The sequence below is a fragment of the Pygocentrus nattereri genome, chromosome 28 (genome assembly GCF_015220715.1).
Source record: "Pygocentrus nattereri isolate fPygNat1 chromosome 28, fPygNat1.pri, whole genome shotgun sequence".
Taxonomy (NCBI): Eukaryota; Metazoa; Chordata; class Actinopteri; order Characiformes; family Serrasalmidae; genus Pygocentrus; species Pygocentrus nattereri.
The window spans coordinates 3,489,122-3,511,621 of record NC_051238.1 but is presented as its reverse complement, the minus strand read 5'-3'; the positions used below and the strand labels follow the sequence as shown (position 1 = coordinate 3,511,621).

General features: G+C 41.7%; 1 protein-coding gene across 1 annotated transcript in view; it reads right to left on the bottom strand.

Moving 5' to 3' along the window:
* sema6bb (sema domain, transmembrane domain (TM), and cytoplasmic domain, (semaphorin) 6Bb) overlaps positions 1-22,500 on the bottom strand; it is a 253,112-nt gene that overhangs the window by 128,632 nt on the left and 101,980 nt on the right. Inside the window, exons 2-3 of the mRNA XM_037535866.1 lie at positions 13,266-13,389; positions 9,931-10,045 (exon numbers count right to left, since the gene is read on the bottom strand). Of these exons, the coding sequence (XP_037391763.1) occupies positions 9,931-10,045; positions 13,266-13,371 (221 nt within the window). The 5' untranslated portion in view covers positions 13,372-13,389. The remainder of the gene's footprint in view (positions 1-9,930; positions 10,046-13,265; positions 13,390-22,500) is intronic.

Genomic DNA, 22,500 nt, shown 5'->3' with positions numbered 1-22,500 from the left:
CACTGGGCTGTGAAGCAGTGAAGCTCCATCCAACACCTTTGGGATGAGTTTGTGATCCAGAACAGACCATCCAACATAAGTACCTGACCTCACTAAAGCTCAATCAAATCCTCACAGCAATGTTCTAGCATCTAGTGTAAAGCCTTCCTAGTAGAGTAGAGGCTGTTACTGTAGCACAGACTCACTATTAACACCTTCATGTCAGATATAAAAACACTGGAAACTCTCTCTCAATCGAGTCCTAATGATGTTCATGATATGCTCAGAAAAGTATATTGTGGCATAATTGATCACAATAGTGATAAAATATCATCAGATTGTCCAGCCCTATTATATAAAATCATAATCAAGTCCCAATTATTCAATTCCTCCTCTACAGAGACACACTTCTGCCCATTTTAATATACAATTACCGTTTATCTGCTGAATTTGACTTACTGGGGAAAAACTAAATATAAAATGTAGCCTGTGCAAAGGATAGATTTTGTTTTATTTTTTTCCAATATGTTAAACTCAGCAAATAAATAGAAATTGTGCTCTAAAAGCAGCAGAGTAATGCAGTAAAAGTGTGTTCCCTAGAAAGAATGTGTTACTTCAGTGTTGCTGCTGGACTGAGAACCAAAAATATCCAGCCAACAGTGTCCTGAGCGCAGCGTCCTGAGGGCAGCGTCCTGAGGGCGGCGTCCTGAGGGCACTGATGAAGGACAAGAGGATGACCAGCAGCAGATGAGCTATCATCTCTGAATTTATATCTACATGGTGGACCGATAAGGTAGGAGTGTCTAATAGAGTGGACAGTGAGTGGACACAGTGTTTGAAAACGCCAGCAGCACTGCTGTGACTGATCCACTTGTACCAGCACCACACACACTAACACACCACCAGTGATACGTCAGTGTTACTGCAGTGCTGTGAATGATCCACCACCCAAACAGTACCTGCTCTGTGAGGGTCCATGGGGGTCCTGACCACTGAAGAACAGGGTAACAGAGTATCAGAGAAACAGATGGACTACAGTCTGTAACTGTAGAACTACAGAGTGAAACTATACGGTCAGTGGAGCTGATAAGATGGACAGTGAGCGTAGAAACAAGGAGGTGAACTCAATCAAGTGGCCGGTCAGTGCATATCTATATTGATATCTATTTGATATTAAAACCGCTACATGGCTCTCGTCTGTGAGCTGCTCAACAGCTAAATCTCTGATTTTTTATTCTTCAGAGACCTTCTCTCTCTCTGAGATGCTGTATAACCCCTGATGACCTTTTGTGACCTCTAGGTACCAGGTCAAGTCAGGAATGTGTTGAGTTTCACTCCTCAGCCTAATCAAAATTTCTGACCTCCCACGAAAGGGTCAAACAGCCTGACCTGACCTGCTCAGGTCATTGCTCATTGCTCGGCACTAAGATTAATGCCGGTGTCCTGAAGGTGTGAGAGCCCCTGATTATTAGCAGGAGAGGGGCGAGAGCCGTTCTGCTTCACTTACTTATTTATTAGCCACTAAAATGGTCAGTTGGCACTGTTTAATGTGTTCAACCAATAAAAGAGGTGGCATTTGAAAAATGAGGCTCTAACTTTAAACGGATTATTGGTACCACTCTCTTTTACAGTCCCTTAAATTGTAGCTATTACCCAGGATAACGTGAGGCTCAGAAGATCCAAGTCATTAGCCATGTTCACATGCAGCCTAATAATCTGTTAATAATCAGACTAATAGCTCAATCAGAATAGAACACGTACATGTAAACCCCATAATCGGAACAGTCTAGTCCGATTGAGGCCATTCGGAATCCTGTAAATATCTGTGTAAATGGCTGTATCTGATTACTTTCCCTATCGGAAAGATTAAGTCCGTTCTGCATGTGCGTCGCGTCATAGTGAGAGTTTATACCGTTCAACACGGCGGAGCAGATGCTGAAACGACGGCGGTGGGACGGACGTCCAGCTTATGTGTCTCAGAGCACGACGTCTTCAATCAGATGGGCAAAAATCTTTGCATGTAAACACAGACAATGTTTTGGGTAACTTGATGCTAAGTTCCAAGACAGTCGAACCAAATAACGCTGTAATGACCCTCAGGTTCTAATAAAGATGGTACCGCAATGGTTCTTTAGGAAAGTATGTTTTAATAGTCAGGGGTTTCTTTTAGTAAATCTGCATGGGAATTCCACGAGGAAGTTGGGGTCAAACTTGATAATATGATAAATTCGCGTAAATAAATAAATAAATAAATAAATAAATAAATCGCCCATTAAGGTTTCCAGATTAATCGCAAGCGTTAAAGCGTTAACGTTGACGCCATCATTTACTTACTTATTGTTTATTTTTTGTTTATTTATTTTATTTGGTAATAAATTGTGAAACTCTTTTCACAGACCGTGTCTTGGTCATTAGACGGGACAGCAGGGCTCTTTCGCGGCTGTCTAAAGGACTGTAGACTAGGATAAACTGTCCAGCGCGAAAACTGAACATCTCAGCTTAAAACGCATTCTTTCAATGTCAGAAAACTTTTCCTGGAGTTCATTCATGACGAAGTTCGTGGTGATGATTTGTCACAACATTAAACAGCTTCATACAGCAGTTTAAAACAGTAAAGCAACACATAGAAATAATCTGAGCTCTTGATTTTATTCCATTTAAAATGAACAATAACAAGAAAAAAGCACTGAATTATTTTACTGATCAATATAAAACATCACAATTCATTATAAACAAATGCTTTGTAATTGGTAAACCGAATGAAAGTTCAATAATTCAAATCATGCTCACCAGGAAGGGACTGTATATACGGCTGCCTCTTCACATTATTTTTTAGTTCACTGTGTATTGTTTGTATGGATGTTTTGATGTTTCCCTGCTGGCTGAAGATAGCGGCCAAGTGACTTTCCAACTGTGGCTCAGAGGTTTCTCGGACTGGCTGTTTGGGTGGTGCTACATCACAGCTCTACATAATGGCACATCACAGCACAGGCTGTCTGAGTGATGCTGCATCATGGCTACAAGGCTCTCTGGTCTGGGGTCCTGATTACAGCCTGGGCTGGCTGCTTGGGTGATGCTGGACAGCAGCTGTGGGGTTTCCCGGACTGGTAGTGTTCGACTGCATGAGCAGTGCTACACTGCAGCTAAGAGGCCTCTCAGGCTGGCTGCTTCAGCGACACTACATCGCAGCTACAGGGCTGCCTGGGCCGGCCGTCTGGGCGTCGCTGCCTTGCAGCTATGAGGCCTTGGACTTGAAAAATGCTGCCCCTTCATGACTAAGGACGTTGGCGGCCTTTGAGGTTTCCCGGGCCGGCCTCCTGTTTGACGCACAATAGTTGCAGTGTGAGACCTTCACCCCACGGCTGAGGACTCCTTCCAGGCTAGCTAAGTGACTCTGTATCGTGGTCAGAGAAATCCCTCTGTTAGCTGTGGTGACCATTGAGTTATGTGTGTGTGTTATGAGCACCTCCTTGTTTCTACTCTCATTGTCCATCTTATCAGATCCACTTACTGTATAGCTGGTCTTTGTAGTTCTACAGTTACAGACTGTAGTCCATCTGTTTCTCTGATACTCTGTTACCCTGTTCTTCAGTGGTCAGGACCCCCATGGACCCTCACAGAGCAGGTACTATTTGGGTGGTGGATCATTCTCAGCACTGTAATAACACTGACGTGGTGGTGGTGGTGTGTTAGTGTGTGTTGCACTGGTCTGAGTGGATCAGTCTGAGTGGACCACAGCAGTGCTGCCAGAGCTGCTGGAGCGTAGAAACAAGGACGCGGGCATGACGTTATGCCTGGTCGGTGTATAAATAAAAGTGATGGAGGATTGATAATGATCGATGATGAACAAACAAGTTTGAGACTTTTTCGTCTTATGACAGATTCGCTTATGATCAAATGGCCTACAGCTAACAGGTTAAGAAGAACTCTGAATATAAACAGATATAGTGCAGTAATGCATTCTGGTTGTGTTATTATGCTATTTAACACGTGTGCATGGAGTGTATGGTATAAAATAATACATGTTTGTGGAATTAGCCCTACGCTTGGGCAGGCTGACCTATGTTTGCCCATAAAATCCAAAATCAATGCGAAAACCAACTCCACTCACATCAGGACACACTGGCTAGCCAGCATTACTCATCATTGGGGGTCAGTTTATCAAAATCTCAGTCACTGGCCATTCCTCCTAAATAAAATGTATATATTTCCAACATCTCTCTTTGAAATATTTCTCTACTGTATTTACTCTGTTACAGCAGTGGATGAAGTACACAAATCATGTACTTGAATATTCCTCCAGTAAAAGTCGAAGTTCCTCCCTTTAGACCTCCACTTGAGTAAAAGTACTAAAGTATTTACCTTCAAATGTACTTAAGTATAAAGTAAAAGTACTAAAAGAGGAATTCTGGCTCTGATGTCCTGTTATCATTTTTATAACCAGACTGGCTTCATGAACTCATTTCAGGTGAAAGTCCTCCAGCGTCTCTCTTGGTAAACCAGTCTTTTAATAGAACGTCATTAATTAGTGACGCTGACGTCTATTAAAATGATCAGAAGCACAAAACACTGAAGGTGAACAGTTTCCATCAGGGAGAACCGAGTGGCTCTGAAATCACTTTTTACACACAAGCAAAGTTTCAGTTTCAGATTTATTTACAACTTAGTTCCAAGTTTAAGTTGAATAAAAACTGGCTTTAAACTCAGGATCACAGATGAGCTCCTTTACTATGTTGATCTGTAGGCGTCTGTTCATAAACATAAACCAGCCCAAACTCATTTACTATAAAATGAAATGGTGTTTGTAGAAATTCAGAAAAAAGCCGCGTCAGTCTCGACTGCATATGTGGACATATTTCTATATTGAGCTCTATTTACACAAAGTTAGGTTAGTTCATCATTTATGTTGAACAGACTCTCCCAAAGTTTTACGCTGCTGCGCTGACGTTGAACCGCGTGCTGCACTGGGTCGGTATGACCAACAGGTCAAAACCAGCTCTAAACAAAGTGACCGCTGGGCCCTGATTGGTGCTCTGGCTTTGCGCTTCTTTCGTTTTGACATGATACGTTTTTATACACACAGAAACCAAAAGGAACGACAGATTTCTCAGAATGTAGGAGGAGAAAGTCGGATATTAAACTCTGAAATGTAGTGGAGTGAAAGGATAAAGTCGCCCAGAACGGAGAAACTTCAGTACAGATACACCAAAAATACTAAAGTACAGAAACTAATTACATTTACTCAGTTACTCAGTTACTGTCCACCGCTGCTCTGGTAGAGATTTTGTTTTAACACATAAAAAAATCTAAGTTATCCCCACTTTAACAGATTGTAACACTCTACACCCAAACACTGCATTCATTTTTACTCATTATGAGCTGTGTCAGCACATAATTGGAGGCCTGCTGTGCGAAAACCTCTAATAATCACATTATTCATTGTAATAATGCATAATAAACACATTGTTAAGGCACTGTTATGCAATTAACCTAAATAGAAGCTAATTAAACTTCCACCTACTTAAGAAGAGCTTTACTCATCACTAATTAGGGGAGGAAAAGGGAGAAATAGGTCAGTCAGTGTTCAATATTTTAGAGTAAAGATGAATTCCTGCTTTTTTTCTTGGTAGCCAGGAATATGTAACCTCAGAATTTAAATATAGTTTTGACCGAATGTGGACAGAACTCTCGAACAGACATTATTGTTTTTATATTATGAATAAGTGCTAAATTTCTCATGCAGCAGAACCTCTTCTAGTCTCTAATTAAAACTCACTCAATGCTACCTGGAACCTTTAAGAATATCGTGTCGCCAATGATACACTAATAAGATTACTCTGTGCTCAATCATTTGCATAACTGGGTCTCAATACAGTGATTATTGTGCATAATTACAACTAACAAAGCAATTATTTGCAGTTTTCACTTAGCGGAGCTCCAATTTGAGGCGGGCGGAATAGCAAAATAATCTAATATCTAATATTAAGATGCTTCAGGACATTTTCACAGCACAGGGTGTTAATTCTTTAGACATCAGATCAGTTGGAACGGATAAAAAAGACCCAGCAGTGCTACATTTAGGAAAATACTATCAAAAACAGTGAATATAATGATTTGTATTCACTGTTTGGCACTAAATCCAGTTAAACTGGACTAGTTTTGCTCTCTTTATAACGAAACACACAGTTGGTCAGTTTTCTTCAAGTATATATACGAAACATCGCTGTGCTGTATAGTGACTTAATTCATCACATTAACCATATATATATCATCATATTGCCCAGCCCAATCTGTAATGATGTATTAAGGCAGGCCATGAATGAGTAAAACCTAATGAACAGTGAAGACACCATGTAGAAGTGTCTAATTTGAGGAGTTAGAGGGTGAGTGCCCCCCCCCCCACCCCCCACCCCACTCTACAGTAGCTCAGACTCAGGGAACTCATACCTCTACAGTGGCACCGAGTGGCTGGTCAGTTTGTCGTGCGCTCAGATGGCTCTGGTTAGTGTTTTTATGCCTTTATCCCAGACTGACTGACCCCATCGGTGTGTGTAAGCTGGCGTCTCGTAGTTTTTTATCGGTCTGAAGCTCCGTTTGAGGAGCTGAACTGGGCGCTGGGTTTTTTTAGCTGATTTATTACCGCGCTCCGGATTTTCTTCGACTATTGAAAGGCCACTGGGTGGGTCATTTCCTGACACGGTGGGAGGTTTCTTATTAAAGCTGGACTTCCCTGCAGACCCAGTAACTGCCAACATATGTGTGCGTAAGAGCATAAAAAGCGTGTTGTTCTTTTGATTCTTGTGTGCTCACGTTAATGACTTTAAAGGAAACTATTATTACATGTAATTAAACAGGAAGAGGGTTAAGTGTGAACGCAAGCCAGAGTGACCCAGTAGTTTACCAGCACTGGCACGCCCCAGTACAATTTACAGAGAGGGTTCATATGAAGCCGATACGTTACCAGCAGAGACGACAGCATGATCACAGCAGCAATACACTTTTGTTTTTACTGTGGAGATTTAGTTTATTAATAAGTATGTAAACTATATATTAGTGTATAAACAACAATGTTTTTGTACATTATATTACATTGTGCTACTATATATATATATATATATATATATATATATATATGCACACACATCAGTGGTCACAGGACGCTGCTGGCTGGATATTTTTGGTTGGTGGACTATTCTCAGTCCAGCAGTGACACTGAGGTGTTTAAAAACTCCAGCAGAACTGCTGTGTCTGATCCACTCAGACCAGCGCAACACACACTAACACACCACCACCACGTCAGTGTTACTGCAGTGCTGAGAATGACCCACCACCCAAACAGTACCTGCTCTGTGAGGGTCCATGGGGGTCCTGACCACTGAAGAACAGGGTAACAGGGTATCAGAGAAACAGATGGACTACAGTCTGTAACGGTAGAACTACAGAGTGCAGCTATACAGTAAGTGGAGCTGATAAGATGGACAGTGAGGGTAGAAACAAGGAGGTGGTCATCATGTCATGCCTGATTGGTGTAAATGCCATTATTTAGTGCACAGTTTCTATTTACTTGCTGTGTTTTTTAACATATTTAGGCAAAAAACCTAAGCGCCACAACTTTTGCACGGGCAAAAGGTTTTTATGTTGTTTTTCCTGATATGTTCTTTTCAGCAAATACACAGTAACTGTACATTAAAATGTGCAGAGGTGTGCCCTCTGTAAAGGAACTGTTCCCTTCACTTACTTTACACTCAGAAAATCAACAGAATGTCATTTGATCGGGGTGCCAAAACCTTTGCACACGGCTTTGTGTATGCCCCCCCCCCCACCCCCACGGTCACGCTTCCTTTTCTAGTGATACCACTGCAAATATTGATTGCAGTCGCCTGAAAGTCCTCAGAAAGTTGGCTTGTTTTTGTGAAGTGCTGAAGTCGCAGAAGTTTGTTTATTTTAGTTGATTTATTTCTGACCCCGACTCCAGAGGAAAAAAAAAAACTCGAAAAAGACACAAACACCGAGCAACACGACACAGCAAACTGATTGCAGCCATGTGAAACTCAAAAACGAGGATAAACGGAGATGAAAACTGCAAGTTCAGTGCTTCTTCACAGCGATTATTTGTGGATCAGTCCTTTAGTTCTTTTATTTCCAGTCAAAACAGCCATTAAGTGCAAGCTATTCACTTTCTCAGGGGATATTCATGAGGAGATTAGATATCAAATAATCCATTAGCATAAAGAAGGAGAACGTTAAAGGAAAATTGGTGAAAGCTACAGAGAAATGAGGCTCCTAACAACCACCTGGAAGAGCTGAGGGGGCTGCAGATTTCAATATTCCCACTCTTAAAAATAATAATAATATCACAATAATTGGAGCATAGTAACGACCCGTATGCCTGTTTTAGAGTGAAGTTCATATTTTTATATGTTATTTTTATATTATGTTTTAAATCTGCAGTTACCTTATGTTAACACCATATTTTCATGTCTGCAAGCCGACAACCGTTGGCCGCTTTGAGGGCGCATCGCTAAAACACATGCATGTTGTGGTCTATTATATACACATATATTAAAGATGTGTGGTTGGACAGGGTAGTGGGTAACACCTCTGCCTTCTACGCTGTAGACTGGGGTTCACAGGTGTATAAAGCCGAGCCCCTAGGCCTGCAGACTGCTTCTACAGACATTAGTGAAAGAATGGGTCGCTCTCAGGAGCTCAGTGAATTCCAGCGTGGTACCGTGATCGGACGCCACCTGTGCAACAAGTCCAGTCGTGAAATTTCCTCACTACTAAATATTCCACAGTCAACTGTCAGTGACATTATAACAAAGTGGAAGTGATTGGGAACGACAGCAACAGAGAGCTTCATGGAATGGGTTTCCATGGCCGAACAGCTGCATCCAAGCCTTAGATCACCAATGCAAAGCGTGGAATGCAGTGGTGTAAAGCGCCGCCACTGGACTCTAGAGCAGTGGAGACGAGTTCTCTGGAGTGACCAATCACGCTTCTCCATCTGGAAATCTGATGGATGAGTGTGGGTTTGGCGGTTGCCAGAAGACGGTACTTGTCTGACTGCATTGTGCCAAGTGTAAAGTTTGGTGGAGGGGGGATCATGGTGTGGGGTTGCTTTTCAGGAGATGGGCTCGGCCCCTTAGTTCCAGTGAAAGGAACTCTTAGAGGAGCTCGGAGTAGAGCCGCTCCTCCTCTGCATTAAGAGGAGCCAGCTGAGGTGGTTCGGGCATCTGATCCAGACGCCCCCTACGCCTCCTGGTGGGGGTGTACCAGGCACGGCCTACTTGGTGGCTTGGTGTCCCCAGGAATGAGCTCGAGGAAGTTGCGGGGGCCACAGTTGTCTGATGATGACGATGATGATGATGATGATAAACACAAACATCCGATTTTAGCTCTAATTGTTGAGGCTTCTGTCTGATTGTATTTTAAATATATGTTTTCAGCTTTTTTCCTGATGCTGTAATATAAATAAGTTGTGGTCTCTGCGTTTTGCACCGACTTGTATATTAAAATGAAGTTAGATTTTCTCCCATACGCACCTCGCAACTTGCACGTGTCTGTATCTGCGCTCCAGTAATGACCCCGACTTCCCCCACACACACGGAGCACAGCGCTAACAGGCTTTAAAAGCTTGTCCATTATCATGCATGAGTAGCTGCTGATCTACACGGGGACTCAGTCCTGCTGCAGCAGCATAGTGAGCTAAACCTACTCCACAGAAAGCGTTCTAGTGTCCAACCTCATCTCCGCTCTTAGAGAGAGAGCATTCACAGAGATACTCGCTCGACCGCGCTACCATGATGTTCACGTTCCAGTGCGCTCCGTATAAATCCGCCCGAGTTTTCTAACTTATTCAGAGGCATTTATAATGCAGTCCTACATGGTTTGCTAATGCAGCTGTTATTACATGTTAGTTGCACAGTAAGAACGTAAGCTGTGGCCTACCTGGCGCCGATGTACAGCGTGCGGTTGACCTGCAGGATTCTCTGGATGTGCAGCGGCTCCTGCCTCAGGGACGAGCGGTGTGGTCGACCCAGAAACACCGGATACCTCCTGACCACTGTGGAGAGACAGAGTAGCTGCAATTGATTTGCAAAATAATGATTATCAAGTCTCTCAGACAATCACAACCATCTGTAAGCACTACTTCCTCCATCAAGTGAAGGAAAAAGTCCAACAAAACGGCAAATAGTAGACGCACCCGCTGGGCACGCATGCCCATGATGCACGAGTTCAATAAGCTGTTATCTAGTGAAACCGATTCAGCAACAATCTTAATTTAATTGTATACATTCTGTTTTATAGTGTATGTAAACACAAACATTACTATATATATATACACTACCGTTCAAAAGTTTGGGGTCACATTGAAATGTCCTTATTTTTGAAGGAAAAGCACTGTACTTTTCAATGAAGATAACTTTAAACTAGTCCTAACTTTAAACAAATACACTTTATACATTGCTAATGTGGTAAATGACTATTCTAGCTGCAAATGTCTGGTTTTTGGTGCAATATCTACATAGGTGTATAGAGGCCCATTTCCAGCAACTATCACTCCAGTGTTCTAATGGTACAATGTGTTTGCTCATTGGCTCAGAAGGCTAATTGATGATTAGAAAACCCTTGTGCAATCATGTTCACACATCTGAAACTAAGTCCCCAACTGGCTTCTTCATTAAATAGTACCCGCAAAACACCAGTGTCAACATCTACAGTGAAGAGGCGGCTGCGGGATTTTGGGCTTCAGGGCAGAGTGGCAAAGAAAAAGCCATATCTGAGACTGGCCAATAAAAGAAAAAGATTAAGATGGGCAAAAGAACACAGACATTGGACAGAGGAAGACTGGAAAAAAGTGTTGTGGACGGATGAATCCAAGTTTGAGGTGTTTGGATCACAAAGAAGAACGTTTGTGAGACGCAGAACAAATGAAAAGATGCTGGAAGAATGCCTGACGCCATCTGTAAAGCATGGTGTTGGTAATGTGATGGTCTGGGGTTGCTTTGGTGCTGGTAAGGTGGGAGATTTGTACAGGGTAAAAGGGATTCTGAATAAGGAAGGCTATCACTCCATTTTGCAATGCCATGCCATACCCAGTGGACAGCGCTTGATTGGAGCCAATTTCATCCTACAACAGGACAATGACCCTAAACACACCTCCAAATTGTGCAAGAACTATTTACAGCAGAAGCAGGCAGCTGGTATTCTATCGGTAATGGAGTGGCCAGCGCAGTCACCAGATCTGAACCCCATTGAGCTGTTGTGGGAGCAGCTTGACCGTATGGTACGCCAGAAGTGCCCATCCAACCAATCCAACTTGTGGGAGCTGCTTCTAGAAGCATGGGGTGCAATTTCTCCAGCTTACCTCAACAAATTAACAGCTAGAATGCCAAAGGTGTGCAATGCTGTAATTGCTGCAAATGGAGGATTCTTTGACGAAAGCAAAGTTTGATGTAAAAACAATGTTATTTCAAATACAAATCATTATTTCTAACCTTGTCAATGTCTTGACTCTATTTTCTATTCATTTCACAATGTATGGTGGTGAATAAGTGTGACTTTTCATGGAAAACACAAAATTGTTTGGGTGACCCCAAACTTTTGAACGGTAGTGTATATATTCTTCTGTGTTAGGTCAAGGCTCCTCTCCATTATTCCACCAGTTCGCTCCTGACAGTCTCCTCAGCCCTGATCCAGCCAGGAAGCTCAGGATCAATACTATTGATTAGTAATCAATCACCTGATGCTAATGTGAAAAAGAGGAGGCAGAAACAAACACACTCTGACCGTCCACACGGCCTTTACTCAACACACTACAGGGAAACAAGGGACCGGACTCAACTCGTGTATAGATCCTGAATCATAGCAGATACTGAATAACAGTAGTAATTATAACTATAATAATGCAGAGTTTATAATTAGTACGCATAGTACTCACTGAATAATTTATGGTAGTTACCGAATAATTTAGAGTAATATTGAATTCATAGAAGATACAAAATAATTCATAGTATATACTCAATAATTTATAGTAGATACTGAATAATTCATAGTAGATGCTGAATAATAAATAGTAGATGCTGAATAGGTTCATAGTAGATATTAAATAATTTATAGTAGATACTGAATAAATAATAGTAGATACTGAATCATTTATAGTAGATACTGAATCATTTATAGTAGACACTGAATCATTTATAGTAGACACTGAATCATTTATAGTAGATACTGAATAATAGTAGTAATAGTAATAATTTAGCAGTAGCTCTTAATTTACAATTTACAATAAAACTATAATACAGCAAGGATAATTTACAGTTTCTAATTTATAGCAAAAACCCGAATAATTCATAACAGTAGAATAAAAGATGAATAATTCATAGGTGTTAATAAATAGTTTATAGTAGTTACTAAATAAGTTACCGTATTTAATAGATAATAAATCTTAAAGTGAAAAGTCGAGTTCACCCAGTTGTGAAACAAATGTAGTCAATCAGCTGAGCTGTGTTTGGTGTCTGAAGTTTGCTTCTGTAGTTTAGGCACTGGAGCTGCGAGGCTAATGTAGCTAACGAGCAGTGTAAATTTACACCCCTCCAGTTAGTGACCTGCATGTCTAGATCAGTCGACTGTTTCAGATCCTGCAGGTCAACCTCTTATTGACCAGGGTGTATTTTGGTACGTCCATCTGAATTTACATGACCAAATCGCAAATTACTCAGTAATGCATGAAATAAATGTACATTTTTATTTGATTTATTTAATTTATTCATTTATTTATTTTGTAAAAGCCCCTCAGATGAACAGAACGTGTGTTTTCTGATCTCCACATGTCACTATATGCTTATAATTTACTGCTGAAAGCCAAAAATCTCGGCCGCTCTTTGTGTTGTTTTCTAAAAGTGATGATTCCAGAGCAGATCACTGAAGAGACGCTGTCTGTTTATAGTTTAGAGCCCAGATTTGGGGAAAAACGGGTCGACTTTCAGTAGAAAAACAAAGTTCAGCTTCTTTTATTATAAGGGTTTAATATGACGTCACCGTCTATTAGACTGGAGAGAAGAGCTACAGCCTCACACGACGCCCAGCTTCTGAACGGAGCTTATGGAACATGAACGTTATGAAGAACATGACCGAGTGCGCTTTGGAACCACCGGTGGTCCCGAGGAGTTAAAAAGGTTAAGAGGTTAAATTAATTAATCAACTGTCGCCCCTTCAAATTATCCCTTTAGATTAAAGTTGATGAGATAAATGTTTTGCAGATCAAGGCATGTGACTGTTACCTTCAGTGGGGATGGAGCTCAGGGGTCCGGGCTCCTCCGGAAACACAGAACACACCACCTGGACCAGCCAGAGGAGCACGAGGAACGGTCCAACCAGGGTCGTCATGGCAGCAGAACCCAAATGCTGTAGAAGCGAGAAGGAGAAGCAAGTGAGGACCAGTGGAGGACGAGTGAAGATGTAACACATTCTTTTGGCAACAGTTGAAAAGATGTTATCTGTCCACCCCCACCACCCCCTTCTCTTCCACTCTGAGATTATCATCAGTGATTAAGTCACCCAGCAGCAACACACAGCACTGACTCAAGACTTTGACTTACTTTTGACTTAGAGTCAAGGGTGAAGAACTCACTGAACAAGGACCGCCAAGGGGAATTCCACCCATTTTGTAAAAAAAATCAGCATAATTAAGTGGCTGAGATGTAAAAAGTTCAGAGTCGTTCAGAGCGGTTTGGTGTGAAACGCTGATCTAGAGAAACTTACAGAGTCAGAGCTTTTCACAGTGGTGGTGATAGGAACCAGACGTCCACCTCTAAAAGCTCCTCACAGAAGGTTTCTACATGAGATGGTTATGAATTCACTGCCTGATGACTGAGACGCTGTTTAATGATAGTTTGGAGACGATTCTGGCGCAAAAATCCATTCAAGGTGGAGGGATACATAATATGGAGGGCGCTGTGAGGCCAAATAGTCCCCAAAATCTTACTATTTCAGATTTTTCCACTGTTTTCCATCATCAGCATTCCATATAAACTCAGAAGACTCGTGTAGGTTCTCTGGTGGTTCTGGATGGTAATTAAAATGTCTATATCTGTGTTGTAGCCATGGCAACCCCTGGTTCCTATCACCACCACTGTGAAGACATCTGAACCACTTCATAATAGACCGCTCTGAATTGCTCTGTTTACACCTCAAACATTAAAAAATTATGTGGAAATCAATGGAATTCAGTTTTAATTTGGAGAATGAATAAAACATGTCTTTTCAAACTTTCACCAGCAAATCACCACCAAACATATCGCTGTCTAAACAAAGCCTTGAATCTCCAAACTGGTAGAAGAAAAACACATGCTCAACTTCCATTTGAGTTCAAAGTAATAGGATTGATTTTCACATCGTTCTGTTGGTCTGTTCATCATGAATTTTAACACAATGCAAACAATAACAGGACATTTCAAATTCGGCAAGAAAAAATCAAATCAACGAGATGGCCAGCTTAGCTTTAATACCGAGGACAATACAAAGATTTTTCGCTAACACTTTCTATGAATGTCACGATTTATAATGTGTTATGATGCATTCATAAGGCATTATAAACATGGTTATAAACCTTTGCAAAAATGAATTACACTTCATTACACATTATAGCCATATTTATTACACATAATGAATTGTTAATACAAAGCATCATAAGTAGTGTTAATAACATGTTATACTGTCTGTGCCGGAGAAGTCAGTCCCAGCTTGGAGAACGTAAAGACAAATACAGAGTTTATTTACATCCTGGGATTTACAGTATTTGATTTCTCAGCGCTGGTGCTGTTAGGACTTCAGTCCTGAATATTCAGATGCTCCAATCAGGTCGTGCAGCCTTGAACCACTACTACAGTGAGCTTTCTTAGCCAGTGTCTCACTTTAAACACTACATTACATCACAGCAAACCGAGTACACATCAGCCCCTCCCCTGAACCCCCTCTGACATCATGTGGAGTGAAGGTCTGGAGAGTGAGAGGTGAGATAGTTGAGCTGTCACTGTAATTTGTTCTCTCACTGGTTCTAATGTCAAGCACTAGAACCCTTCACTCTGTAACACTACACTACACTACAGTACAGTGATGCTGGTTTCTGCTGCTGTTCCATCAGATCTGCAGTGTTAAGTGAGTGCCAGGCTAACGGTGGTGCACATTAACAGTGGTGCACATTGACTTCCCCACATTGGGTGAAACTCTGAGGGCAGCTCTAGTTTAAACTCTGACATCTGAAGCCTGTAATGAGCTTTATTGTGTTTTAGTGTTTCAGTAAATCCTTCAGTAAATACTTCACTCTTAACCCTGGAGGAGGCTTTAGTCCAGAACGCTTCACTTTACTTAGAGCGGACTAATACAGCTTATGAGCTCTTATAATGTGTTATGAACAGTACTTTTAATGCATTATGTTAACTGTTCATAACGCATAATAAGCATGGCTATAACATGTAATGCTTTTTTATAAATAATGATATTCATAGTTATGATACCTTATGAAAGCATTATAACATGTTATGAATGTGTTTATAGATGCTTACAAACGTGCCATTCATATAAAGCGTTACAGATTTTTCCTTAGCCCAAAAGTTTCATTTAACATTTCAGACACTTAAGGTTAAGCTGAACAGGCCGAAACGTTCACTTCTTAAGTGACGAATTCTTTTTCCAGCCATCATTCAGCTCACGTTTCCCACACTCCGAATATCCGCCTGGAAATTTGTGTGGAGAATTCATTTGGCGCAAACACAAACACAAACACGCTGCGTGTAAACGGAGCCGTGCTGTAGTGGGAGATTTGAATCTGGCAGCGTGTGGCGAGCTTAATTTCTTTATTGCAAAATAACAACAACATCTCTGATTTCCTTGCGCTCGACAGGCGGTCACGTTACACGATGCAAAAGAGCCCAAACTCATTTGTCAGAAGTGTGGGCAGTCCGTCTGCGGTGAACACACACGCGCACTGAGGGGTCATTCTGTAGCCGAGCGACTCGCACGGTGTTATCAACACGTACGATCTCTCCAGGACATTTCTAAAATTCCTCTCATTTATGTCTGAACAACGAAGCCTCACACACACTAATAGCTCGACACCCAAAGCGGCGCATTACAGCATCACAATAGGCTTACATGAAAGACGAGAAAGAGAGAAAGAGACTAAACAGAGGTCGTAAAGGAGAGGAGGGGGAACCAGAGAAGGAATGTGGCAAAAACGAGAGACCATGTCATGACTTGGAAAGCTGCTTCCACAGAATCCATTGTGTTGCTCTTATTAATAATTTAGGATTAAATGTCAGCCCTCACGCATTCAATTAGCATAATTAGAAATGGAGGGCTATAGGGTTCCCCACGCTCGGCGAATATTGAATGAAGAGGCCGAAACAAATACACTCTGAGACGCACTCCACGACGTCCCCCAGGCACAATGCTGCTTTAATTATGACAAATGTCTTTGTAGAGTCGATTTAATCGACAGGGCTGGTCTATTTACGCGTTGCAAAACAAAACGCTCACACCCCAGCCACTTTATTAGTAACCTTCCTTGCTGGTGTGCAGTCACAGACCATCTGTTGATAAATAATGAAAGGAAAACAGTTCTTTGTACCATATTAAATATAAACCTGTGCAGCAACAAATGAGCTACAGTTGGTAAATATACACTGATATAGTGGACTGACAAGGTGGGTGTTTCTAATAAAGTGGCCAGGCTGTGCAACCACAAAGTGGTGGTTTGTAATGTAATGGACAGCATGTGGAGGTACAAGGCTGGTGTTTCTAATAAAGTGGCCTGTGAGTGGCACAAGATAAGTGTTTCTAATAAAGTGGCCAGTCAGTGGAAGTCTAAAGTAGTGTTTCTAATAAAGTGGCCAGTTAGTGGAAGCACAAGGTGGGTGTTTCTAATAAAGTGGCCAGTTAGGTGGAAGCACAAAGTGGTGGTTTGTAATGTAATGGACAGTGTGTGGAGGTACAAGGCTGGTGTTTCTAATAAAGTGGCCACTGAGTGGAAGGCCAAAGTAGTGTTTCTAATAAAGTGGCCAGTTAGTGGAAGCACAAGGTAGGTGTTTCTATTAAAGTGGCCAGTGAGTGGAAGCACAAGGTAGGTGTTTCTAATAAATTGGCCAGTGAGTGGAAGCACAAGGTAGGTGTTTCTAATAAATTGGCCAGTGAGTGGAAGCACAAGGTGGGTGTTTCTAATAAAGTGGCCAGTGAGCGTAGCCAGAAAAGCACTTGGCTAAACAGGAGCTAAATTGCTGTTTAAGTACATTTAGCTCAGTATATTGATTAAGACACCTGAGTGTTGGAGGATCACAGTGAAAAAACGACTGGAAGAAGCTCCACAGCAGGTCTTCACAGCGCACTGTAAACCAACAGACACAGTGTTGCAACACACAGCTGCCATAAAATTCCCTCCGATCTGGTTTAATCCAATTTAATCCAATCCATTTCAATCCAATTTCAAAGCTTTACTGCCGTGCTACCTCCACTCAAGCGCTTCCTGCTAAGCCAAAGTGGTACAACAAGTTGTAAATGTAGTAACAGTATAAGAAATAGGTTGGAAAAAAAGGGGTGCCATCTGTGACAAAGAGAAAAAGAAGAGAGAAGGAGAAAGAAAGACATACAGGCATATAGATTCTACTTATTAAAAAGTTTGCTTGTTCAACGTTTCAAAATAAAGGTGTTAACAGCGAGTCTGTGCTGCAGCCACAGCCTCTACATTTTCAAGAAGGCTTTACATTAGAAGTTGGAACATTGCTCCAGGATCTGATTGAGCATTTGTGAGGTCAGGTGAAGCTGGATGGTCAGTTCTGGATCTCCAACACAACCCAAAGGTGTTAAATGAAGCTCCATCACTCCAGAGAACGCACTTCCACTGCTCCACACCTCAATGCTGGGGGGCCTTCACACCCCTCTGTCCCATACTTGGCATTGGATATAGTGCCCTTAAGTTTGGCTAGGGGGAGTTTTGGGGAAAAGTCTGAAGGCAAAACCTTGTTAGCACTAGACTTCGCTACCACCCTCTACCAGAGACCTCTCCAGAAGTCTTGTCCATCCACCTCCACACTGTCCAGTTCAGTGGCGGTGTTGGGTCAGTCTAATTATGGGTGTTAATTCTCTAAATGAACACATTATGTGATCAATGAGGGATCGACAGGGTGGCCACTGTCTGCCAACGACCATTCAGAGATTCCTACTGATGAGTCCAGAACACAAATCGCTAATCCAATTACTGAGAGGCAGGAGCCTTTAGAAAGGCTTAATGAAGACTGATCTATCGGCAATAGTCTACAGACTGAATAGTCAATGCACGCTGAGAAACACCAGCAAACAGAGCCACAGATAAAAATCTAAATTAGCCACAGATGTTGTACAAATTACTACAAATTACGTAAAGACAACCCGAAAGCTCACGCTTCCGATTTAGAAAACAGCATGAACATCGGCGCCTCCCAGTCCTGTCCATGTGTTTGTGTTTGCATTTTGGTCTAGTCCACGTGTTTGTTTTGATCCCCAGTCCGGCCCCTTGTTTTGTGACTCCGCCCCTGATTGTTCCCACCTGTGTTTCCGCATGTCCCTCGTTATCCTTGTTTTGTTTTTAAGCCCTGTGTTTGCTGGTCTTTGTCTGATTTGTTGTTTGTTTGTAAGCCTGTTTTGATGTGCTGTTTGTATAGTCTGGATTTGTTTGTTTGGTAGTATTTCGTCATGTCTGTCCCTCATTCTTCCTGTGCCGGACTGTCATGACCACGACCCTGGATTTGTCCTCAATAAAAGTCGCTTATCTCAGCTATGCATCCGCCTCCTCGCTCCACGTTACACCCACACTCTTTGAAAACATGAAACTCAAAGCGTCCTTTGCTGTGCTACCATAGAAGAACCACTCTGTTTCCTTAGAAAAGCATTTTCGTAAATGAGAGTAAAGTTTAAAGAAGGTCCACACAGAAAGCAGTAGGTGTTGTGCACCGATGCTGATGCTCATTCAGGGTAAATAGTTTATCTAATGGCTGAAGACATAAAGGCCTTTCTAAACATTTTCTGCATTTCGCCCTGCAACTTCCATCAGCTGCTGCTGAAGCTGCACATAAAGCATAAACATACAGCATAAATCCAGTCACTTCCATGGCCACAGGTGTATAAAGCCGAGCCCCTAGGCCTGCAGACTGCTTCGACAGACATTAGTGAAAGAATGGGTCGCTCTCAGGAGCTCAGTGAGTTCCAGCGTGGTGCCGTGATCGGACGCCACCTGTGCAGCAAGTCCAGTCGTGAAATTTCCTCACTACTAAATATTCCACAGTCAACTGTCAGTGGGATTATAACAAAGTGGAAGCGACTGGGAACGACAGCAACTCAGCCACGAAGTGGTCGGCCACGTAAAATGACAGAGCGGGGTCAGCGGATGCTGAGGGGCATAGTGCGCAGAGGTCACCGACTTTCTGCAGAGTCCATCACTACAGACCTCCAAACTTCATGTGGCCTTCAGATCAGCTCAAGAACAGCGTAGAGAGCTTCATGGAATGGGTTTCCATGGCCGAGCAGCTGCATCCAAGCCTTACATCATCAAGCGCAATGCACAGCGTGGAGTGCAGTGGTGTAAAGCGCCGCCACTGGACTCTAGAGCAGTGGAGACGAGTTCTGTGGAGTGACCAATCACACTTCTCCGTCTGGAAATCTGATGGATGAATCTGAGCGAATCACTACAGACCTTCTTGTTTTGACTTTTGTTATAAATCCAGCGTTTTCCTTTGCAGTGATGTGTTTTCACCCCTTCCAAACTCATCTAATATATATATTCAGATCAAGGAAATTCACTGTTAAAAAGAATTGTTCAATAATCGTGACCTTAGTATTGACCACAGCAACCGTGATTATGATTTTGCTATTATTGAGCAGCCCTAATAGACAGACAGACAGACAGACAGACAGACAGACAGACAGATAGATAGATAGATAGATAGACAGTCAGACAGATAGATGGATGGGTGCACAAGCCAAAATGCAAAAGACACCAACTCAAACATTCACATTCAGTGGTGTGTGTGCAGTCAGGTAGGTCAACATGTGCAAAAAGTCGGTTGTTAGAACGTGAATTATTATTTGCATGGGAAAACTGTCCTATCCCCTCTGATAGGGTCAATGAAAAAGGTAAGATAGGGTTAATATTGACTCAAATATGGTATAATACAGTGACATATCTAAAGTTCTGTGATATTGAAATTAATACCACCCAGAACTTCTTGCTAATAATGCTAATATCATGTGCCGCGTTTGGAATTTGCAAGGCCGCTGGGTGAAATTCAAATGCTTTGTGCGTGAATATGGTTATGTTGGACCTCGCTGGCCTTGCAGCGCTCAGACACAGAAATATGCTGATGATATGCATTTTGGAGAGGGAAAAAAGAAGGATTTCATTACAAAAGCCCATGAGAGAAGAACATTATAAATCACCGGAGAATATGAAAGCAAACAGAGTTTATGCGTGTTCCAGATAAAAGACTGGAACTGGAGGGAGAGCATGAACAGGGGAATTACTGTGTGATATATGAGGCACTTTTAGTTTGGATACAAATGTGATTTTCTTTTGGCATTTGCTTTTTCAATGTAATAAAAAATCACTGTTAGAACCGATATGTTATTCTAGCCCCGGTTCACCGCCACTGCTAATCTACGGGTTAAAACGCGGCGATGTCCGCAACATTTAGAGGTCACATTCCCCCCCAGGAATACCAAAAGCACTCGTATATGAAATATTTTTCACTCACAGCTCACCAAAACATGTGGAGAGACTGAGTGGAAAGCGCAGTTTCTACACTTTCAATCTACTTCTGTTTTGAGTATTATAAATCCAGCTCCCACAGTCCTCTGACCAAAGGCTGTGTGGAAGGAGGAGGGCACAGATTTCAGATTTAGGCCACGTTTGTCAGATTATTCAGATAATGGTTGTATCCTAGAGCAAAAGAACAAAAAGGGGGGGTCGTCCGGGATCAGAGGCTAAAAGCCAGCTGAAATTTCATATTAAAAACTTAAGAATCAGGCCGTACCACACTTATGTTTGTCAGGAAAAGAGGAGATATTTTATTGTGATGTGTGGCAAAGTATAGTCAGTTGCAGAAAAAAAGACATTTGCTGTTTTTGTGATTTTTGATATATATATGAAACAGAAACCGTCAGAAGCGCAGACTAGATCCTGTCCATAGAGAACAGAGATACAGAGTAATGTAATTCATTACGCATGTATGTAGAGGTGCAAACATGAATTTTATGGTTAATTCCAATTCTGAAGTCTTTTCAACCAAATGACTCGTTTATTTCAGCCCCCTTTTTTATTAAAGACTCAAAGCTCACACTGAGTGGGCTAAACAGAAACATTAAAAACAGCTAGTAGTACTAGTGAATTAGTAGCCAACTTCAAAATATAACTGATATTATATCATCTGTAATGGATCACACTGGCATTTTAAATCCTTAGATGCAAAACACGCAGCCTCTTCAAACAACATGAAATCAGATAAACAGCCAAACGTAAACTGAGAGTCAACAGCATATTTAGCACAATGAGTAATGGATAATGATGCCTGACTAGCAGGAGCACTCAAAACTCATATCCTTTCAAAAATTAGAAAAGCAAGAGAGATCTGGCTCCCATCATTCATGCCATAAAATCGCAAAAATCTAATAATACACTGGCCATTTGCTAAACATGTATTTGGAGCAAAAATCAGCCAATTCCGATTTTGCACATTTCCAATCTTGGCCAAACCTGACCTTGGAAAATTCTGAACTTGGCCAATTTCAGTTTTGATCAATTCTGAACTTCACCAATCTCAATCTTGATCAATTCTGAACTTTGTTAATCCTAGCATGGCCAATTCCCAACTAGGCCAATTCTGAATTTGGCCAATCCTGACCTTGCCCATTTCCAAACTTGGCTAATCTTGATTTTGGGCAATTCTGAACTTCACCAGTCCCAATCTTGGTCAGTGACAAAATTGGCCAGTCCAGACTTCACTAATCCTTATCTTGGCCAATTCCAAACTTGGTCAAACCTGAACTTGGCCGAAGTATAAAAAACATATTCTAAAAATATATATTGCAAAATATTTTATTTGCTATAAAAATCCACAGCTTATTTAAAATGTTGGACACATGTTGCCATTATTTTAGACACACATATTGGGTAGATGGTCACTTGGTTGCACTGGAGGTAAACTCAGTTGTTCGGCCAGCAGATGGGTTTCAAAATAGGAAAAAATACACGCTGTCACAATGTGCGGCGTGTGGACGTAATTTTCAGTTGAAGAACAACTCCTTTCCATTACTTTCCAAGCAATGATAAGAGAAAAGAGTGACGCACACAGCTAGAACAGGAGTGACGCTAGAACAGGAGTGACGCTAACCAAACCAGAACTGCTTCACACTGAACGCAGCTCATAAGAATCAACAGCCGAACTGCAGTAAAAACTCCAGCCCTGTAAGAGTTAAACGGTCGAGATCAGAGCA